A 7,439-nucleotide genomic window follows, 5' to 3' on the forward strand; every position below is an offset into this window, starting at 1 on the left:
AAAAACCACAAAAAACCATATGAACATAATTTAGATCTTTTATTTAACATCATGTAATCAAGGAAGGTAGAAAATTACATCACAACTCTACTGGAAGCCATAATAGTTTCTAATTTCATGTTAGATTTCAAAATGTCAATTTTTTTTCATTCGACTTTATGAAGCAAAATGAGTTAATTGTGTGCTTTTGGCCATAGCTGTAGACCATTTAGTATGTTCCCTGAATTTAACAAAAAATGTTTGGGAACTAGCAATATAAATAAATGCCAGTAATATACAATTACTGTTATTGAGCAGTTTAGCTTACTCCGTAGCAGGGGAGTGACTTTAAAACTTAAAGTAACACTTTTTAAACAGACACATAACCTATTTTCTACTGTCAGTTCGTCTCCCATATCATGTAAACACTGATTGTGTAGACAATGATTGTTAATGTGATTCCAAAACAGCAGTACAACGAAGTAAAACAAAAAATGCAAAATCATGTAAGAACAAAGTGGGGGTTTTTTTGTTATTACATTTTACCCATTAAATGTTTTTTGGTATTCTGTTCAGGTTTCAATAATATAATATAACATTTGGGACCAAAAATACAGAAAAGCAAACCAAAACTGGAAGCTAGAATTGCAAATATTTCTACAGCAACAGTGTACTTCCCAGGTGAACTGATGTAAGCTGGGATGAAAGTGATCCAAACAGCACAGAATATGAGCATGCTAAATGTAATGAATTTAGCTTCATTAAAGTTGTCTGGCAGCTTACGAGCCAAAAAGGCAAGCACAAAGCACATGGCAGCAAGAAACCCAATATACCCTAACACAGCACAAAAAGCTGCAACAGATCCCACTTCACATTCCAAAATGATTCTGTCGTTGTGGGATTTTATGTTTTTGTTTGGAAAAGGAGGGGATATAGCCAACCAAAGTGTGCATATTAATCCCTGAATGAATGTGAATGCAAAAACACTTAACCTTTGTTGGATGGGTCCAAACCATTTCATAATATTATCACCAGGAAGTGTAGCTCTAAACGCCATTAACACAACCATTGTTTTCCCCAGAACACAAGAGATGCACAGGACAAATGTGATCCCAAAGGCAGTGTGGCGCAACATGCAGGACAACTCAGAGGGCTGGCCAATGAAAGTAAGTGAACAAAGGAAACATAGTGTTAAAGAAAACAAAAGAAGGAAACTGAGTTCAGAGTTATTAGCTTTAACAATGGGGGTCTCCCTGTAACAAAAGAAAATAACAGCTATAGCTATGGTTACACATGTTCCAACCAATGAGCATATCACCAGCACTACTCCCATGATTTCTCCAAATGATAAAAATTCAACATTCTTTAAGATACATTCATCTCTCTGCTCGTTTGACCAGTATTCCACAGGGCACTTCAAGCAATCATTGGAATCTACAATCAAAACACAAACATACATTATTTTAATTTAGTTTAGTTTAGTTTAGTTTGGGCCTGCAGAGCCAGAACAGGTACATCTTAATAGTGCAAACACAATACAAAGAGAGACATAAGTATATCCTACTAAATAAAATAACAATACAACAGTAAAATAATTCCAAACAATTGCTATACATCCATAAATAATACATATACTTACATAAATACATACATACACTATGCATACAGATACACACACATCATAATAATAAGCAAGCAAGTTAACACCTTAGTTGCTGAAATCAGTTATGCTTTTATATCCCCCACCCTCACAAGGTTTCTTGTAAGAAAATAAATAAATAGCTGTGATTTACATTTCCTCTGTTTTGTTCTCAGAAAAAAAAAAAAAAAAAAAATGTGGAATATCACGCAACTTACTTATCCTGTTATGTGGAATATCACAACTTACTTTACTTTAACTCCTGTGTTAGGGTTTTATTTCTCCTTTACTCCTATAACCTACCTGTCTGATTGCTGATTTCTCCTTCTGCACATGAAATGCAGTCAAAGCAACAAACAGGCTTTCCTTTCTGAATAGCCTTCCGAGTGCCTGGAGGACAGCTCTCACTGCACACTGATTTAGGCGCCTTGGAAACAAGGAAAATAACACATAGTAAATGCTGTTTAAAAGATTGAGTAGTACAATAGCAGTGGATATTTGCATGTTCATTTATCTTCATATACAGTCATCTATTTTATAACAAAAAGTATATAAGCAGAACATCATTAAACATTTAAAGGTGATTTAAACCCTTACTTTGTCCTGATCATTTGCCCAAACAATGCTGATGTTATTCATTGTAAATTGTTTCCCTGCTAGTAAAGATGCATCATAGAAGCCAACTGTAACAAATTCAGTTTTGCCATTTTTATTAGGATGCCAGTTTACTAATTCATATTTTGCTGCTGGGTCCCCATTATCATCAAAAAATACCTTCTCCCCAGTTTTGGTTGTGAAATTAACTGTTTTCATATAATGGAGTACCTAAAAAAAATAGATACAGTTTTAGCATTAACTCAATATACTATGAACAAATAAAACTGAAAACTGACAGTCTCCTTTTCAGATTCGAAGATGCACCTCTAACAGGTTTATTTTTTTTATAAACATTTTCTTTAAAGGAATTGAATATGTGAATAACATCTTCCTCCTGTTATATGTAGTTCTGGACAAGCTTTAAGATTAGTCAGCTCAGTCAGCTCTTCTGACTGGACCGGAACTAAAAATTAAACCTTCCCAGCATTGCCTTATTCCTTAAATAATTAAATGTAATCTCCTACCTGCCATGGTTCAATCTTCATAAGGTTTGGACATGTTTTATCAGGAAAAGGACCTTGCCCATTTTTGCATGAAAAAAGATTGTGAAGTGAATGTGCTATAGCATACACAGCTTTGTATACATTATTGGAAATTCTTAGCTCAGATACATCAGTGAACTGGTTATTCACGTTTCTTAAATTCTCAGACCCTGTACATGGATTTAAATTTGCAGTCTTGTCTTCTGTTGTCAGTGTACAACTGAAAACAGTTTCCCAAAACTCCTTCAAAAAAATGTTGTCAGGCTCATCGTATGGATTAACATTAACTAAAAATTCCTTCAAACCTGTAATTACTGCACTACTGATTGAAAATCCTATTGCCCCACGCAGAACATTATAACCTTCTCCTGTTGCAAAGTTGCTGGCAGTAATCCAAGATTCACTGCCTATCCACTGCATGCCAGTAACATTCTGAAGCAACAATTCTTCTAACAAAACTGTCATTTCTCCTTTAGCCAGGAAAGCAACAATAACCTTTGAGGTGGACTTTTTAATAACATCTATAATTCTTAAAATCATCTCTCTTGAGTCAGTTCTTAAAAATGCTTCTGAGTATTCAATGCAAATACCCTCCTGTCTGGCTTCTTTCACAAAAGTAGCCATTCCTGAGTTGCCATAATCATTGTCACTTCTAATAGTTCCAACCCAAGTCCATCCGAAATGCTTCACAAGCTGTGCCAGGGCTCTGCTTTGATAATAATCACTTGGTATGGTTCTGAAAAATGTAGGAAACGCATCCCTGTTGCTGAGACATGCACAAGTAGCAAAATGACTTATCTGTATAGAAGACAAAGATGAGGAAAATCAAAAAAATAATCATGAGCATTTCAATGAATAATGTTTCTCCTGGCAATGTGCCTTTAGGAGAAGTGCTTTTGAAAATGGATGGTATATAGGATAGAGAATTATAAAAAACAATTAAGCATGACAGCGGGACAGGGTATCTTTTTGTTGGTTTGAGTCACTGCTCCAAATTTAAGACTAGATTTACAATACTATACATTTTAAATCTCTAATACATCTTTATTTATTTACAGTTAAAAACCAAGACAATATTAAGTGCAATGTTTTGTATTAGATTAAACTATTTGGTTCTGCTTTTAACCCAACTACCACATTTACACAGATCTTTTCAGTCTAGTTTACCTTTATTCATACTAATAATACACATTAAGCTATAGAAGAAAGCTAGAGTACAGTGCTGGATATGTATTAAATATAATTATTTCTTACCACTGGTATACGGAAACCTCCAATTGTTGTTGCAATTCCTATGGATGGTGATGAACTGGAATGCCCTACAATAGCAAGAGCAGTTGATGGTTTGGTGCAAGATTTGTCGAGGGGTGTACCTTCTTCCTGCCCATTCATTAAAGCCATTGCTGCTCTTATAGCCAGAGTTATAGAACCACAAGCATCATAAATCTTATAGCCCAGGGAAACACCAGGAAGAATATCTGTACTGTTATTTATTTCTTCTATAGCAAACATCATGGTTTGAGAAAACTGAAATTCTCTCAAACTTAATCTATGAAAGAAAACATTGAACAAGACATTTGTCAAACTGTGTATCTGCCTTAGTGTATTTTGATAAAACAAATTGAAAACAGTACATGCAACTGTACTTGAAAACTTTAGAAAAATATATTAAAAAAAGGTAGACATACAGTGTAACAGTATTGAAATGATATTGTAGAAATTGCTTTGCATTTTCTACTTACCGTACTTTTATTAAGTTCCATTATTATACTTTTTACTTACCCATGGCATGTAGTAGCTTCCGGAAAGTTTGTGAAGGTCTGTGTTCTGGGAACAATGCTGCTACGGAGTGAAAAGATTCCTCCAATTATTATGTTTCCATCCTTTGAAAACAGAGGCAATTCTGGTCTTCCTTGTAACCTGCAAATAGGCTCTTGTGCCCTTGTCAAAAGAGCAAGCAGTACTACTTTCAGGAATACCATTTCAAATTATTCCTTCTGTTCACAGTCTCAGTTTGTTGTTTTTATAGTGGTAGTTCGGTCTCTTGGGTGCCTAAATAAAAATGAAGTTAGGTTCTTATTACCACCAAAGCACTGATTCGCAAATGTTTATTTTTTTATGCGCTTAAGGGAGAATAGCACTTAAACAGTTGCACTGAGAATAGGGTCCCTTAAGTAATTACTTTGGAAAACCTAACAGGTAATGCTCCCATTTCCTATGTAATACTGCTGAACACATTTCTTTTGTGTAAGTGAAAATGTAGAACCAGCTGTCACAGTGAATATGATGAATATTAATTAATTAACCTGACAGGTTGAAATCATTTAATATTTTTGTAGTGTAATAAAAAATGCCCAGTGAAATGATAAAAAATGCTTAAAAAACCAGCAGAAATTATTTAAAAATATTTTATATAATATATAAATATTTACACATAGATATATTATATATATATATATATATATATATATATATATAATATATATATATATATATATATTATTTTGCTTAGGTTGGTCAGGGTGTCCTCGGCTCACCGTGCACCAGTGACCCCTGTAGACTGGCTGGGCGCCTGCCTCTAAAGTTGCCAAGAGCTGTGTGGTCCTCCGGCGCTATAGCTCTGAGGTGGTTGCATGGCAGGCCTGCAGAGTGAAAAGAAACGGAGGGCTGATGGCACACGTTTCGAAGGCCGTGTGTCTCTCTTTTCGTCTCTCCCAAGTCAGCGGGTGTGTGGTAGTGGTGAGCCAAGTTGAAATAAACAATAATTGGAGTTACCAAATTGGGGAGAAAATAAGAAAAATAACTGGTGATTCCAGAAAAGTAAATTTGAAACATAGCTCCAGAAATATAATTTATAGATTTAATAATAATAATAAACTGTATAGAACTTAATAGTCTATAATCCACAGAATATGGTCCCATTGGTTCTCTAAATCAGTCCCCAGGCTGTATTTACTGGCAACATGATAAATCTTTCAATTTTGTTATAGTCTCCGCGTATAGGAGCACCTCCTAAGAGAACACTTAGGAAACAACCTTGTGGTGGAGCAAAATTTTCCCAGGAACTTTGCTAAAAAGAACACCTTTTTGGCACTGATAGCAATTTGGTGCGAACCGATTCAGAACTGATACAGTACTGTTTTGTAACCTGATGACTCATGATTATAAAACTCAGGCTCATTCGGGCTTTCATTTCAACCTGTTTGTCGATGTGCATTCCCACCCGTGCTGCAGAATGAATTGCCAATATGCAGGGTTAGAAACTAACAATATTGTGCTACTAGTCCAAAGGACTAGTACCTTTTGAAACTTGGTAGTCGTGATGTAAACTTACTAATCCTTATGTGAAGTGCCTAAGTTGGAATCAACAACAGCTGTTGTAGACCTTAAAAATAGGCTTAGATTTTATTTTGTTAAAAAGTAAACACTGTTATAAATTTATATTTACAATTTTTTGTTTTGTTTACCAAAGCACCTTCGTAAATGCTCATACAGATCGATCAATCATCCGTACTGTGATTGATTGATCTGTATGAGCTAACTAACTGTACTGTGTGCTGAAAAACTCACTGATACTAACAGCACCAGACAGGATTACAGAGAAAAACATTCTGTCATCTGTGTCACCTTGACGGTCTGCCTGAAATTGACACAGATGATACAAGTAAAATGTTTATTTTATTGTACATTACATGTGTTGCTATTTACAAAAATGCTGACTGGCTGTAAGTTACTATCTACAATAATGAACTCATATACACATGCAGTCTTCGCTAAAGTTCCAATTTAAAGACAGTATGTTTCACTGTAGCCCTTATGATGAAATTGTAATCTAGGTAGCTAGCAAGTACAGTAGAATCTGCCAGAACTGACAGACTCAGAATCTGCCATAGATACTAATGAGAGCATAACAAATACAAAAGAAAAATGAGAGAAATTCAGATTTTTTGCAAGAAAGCTGGGAGACTATATAAATGGATTTTATATTTGTAAACGCTGCAATAACAGTCCTGCTTGTGAAGTATCCACACTATATATTGACAGAACAGGTGATTTATTAGCACTATGCAGGACCTTATGTTCCTCCATTGGTGCTTCAGCCCTGGAGCACTCACAGAATCACCTCCTGTGCACCTAGTATTATCAGTGATTAAAGCCTGGTTTTCAAACTAACTACCAGTACTGTACTGGTATAAGAAAAGTGTGTTTAAAAAGTAATTTTAGCTTCCAGTGACTTAAAATATGCTAACGATAATACAGACAGCGAGTCCCAAGCTTTAAACGTGTTACTGTTTATAGATAAGAACTCAACTTTATTGTAAATATATTGTGTTGTGTTTTAAGCAACATACTACAATAGTGTTCATTATGTTAATTGTTTATTAGTTTTAAAATGTTTAGTAAAACGTGGCCTGTTGTTTGACCTCCTTTATACAACCGGCCTCCTTTTCTAATGACATCTTCAGTCAGGGTCGTAACTCAGTATAAATCTCCACATTTTTGTAAAATGACTTTACTCTTACTTAAAAAGATGCAATGTGTTTCAGTAAATTCAAACAATAAACTCTGCATCCCATGCAGGGGGAGAACAGAAACATAAAACATCATTAAGTGGGATTGGCATTGCAGCGGAGATGAAGGGAGGTTTCTTTTCTTTTTGACTGTTTTCTAAGCATTATTTG

The 7,439-nt window shown here is 34.9% G+C and overlaps 1 protein-coding gene across 1 annotated transcript; it reads right to left on the bottom strand.

Moving 5' to 3' along the window:
• Positions 1-514: 514 nt before the first annotated feature.
• On the bottom strand, positions 515-4,739 carry LOC121327045 (extracellular calcium-sensing receptor-like). Its single transcript, XM_041270826.1, has 6 exons — positions 4,540-4,739; positions 4,012-4,306; positions 2,740-3,555; positions 2,216-2,443; positions 1,922-2,045; positions 515-1,413 (listed from the first exon to the last, which is right to left on the bottom strand). Exons 1-6 carry the CDS (start codon positions 4,737-4,739, stop codon positions 515-517), a joined length of 2,562 nt encoding a protein of 853 aa, XP_041126760.1.
• Positions 4,740-7,439: the final 2,700 nt, after the last annotated feature.

This window comes from Polyodon spathula, chromosome 14 (genome assembly GCF_017654505.1).
Source record: "Polyodon spathula isolate WHYD16114869_AA chromosome 14, ASM1765450v1, whole genome shotgun sequence".
NCBI lineage: Eukaryota > Metazoa > Chordata > Actinopteri > Acipenseriformes > Polyodontidae > Polyodon > Polyodon spathula.

Bases quoted from the DNA above. Each gene is read 5' to 3' on its own strand.
- LOC121327045 (XM_041270826.1), bottom strand. From the start codon at position 4,739: ATGGTATTCCTGAAAGTAGTACTGCTTGCTCTTTTGACAAGGGCACAA. The intron at 3,556-4,011 runs GTAAGAAATAAT...TCTTCTATACAG, and splicing joins GAGGTTTCCGTATACCAGTG to ATAAGTCATTTTGCTACTTG. The intron at 1,414-1,921 runs GTAGGTTATAGG...TTTTGATTGTAG, and splicing joins AGAAATCAGCAATCAGACAG to ATTCCAATGATTGCTTGAAG.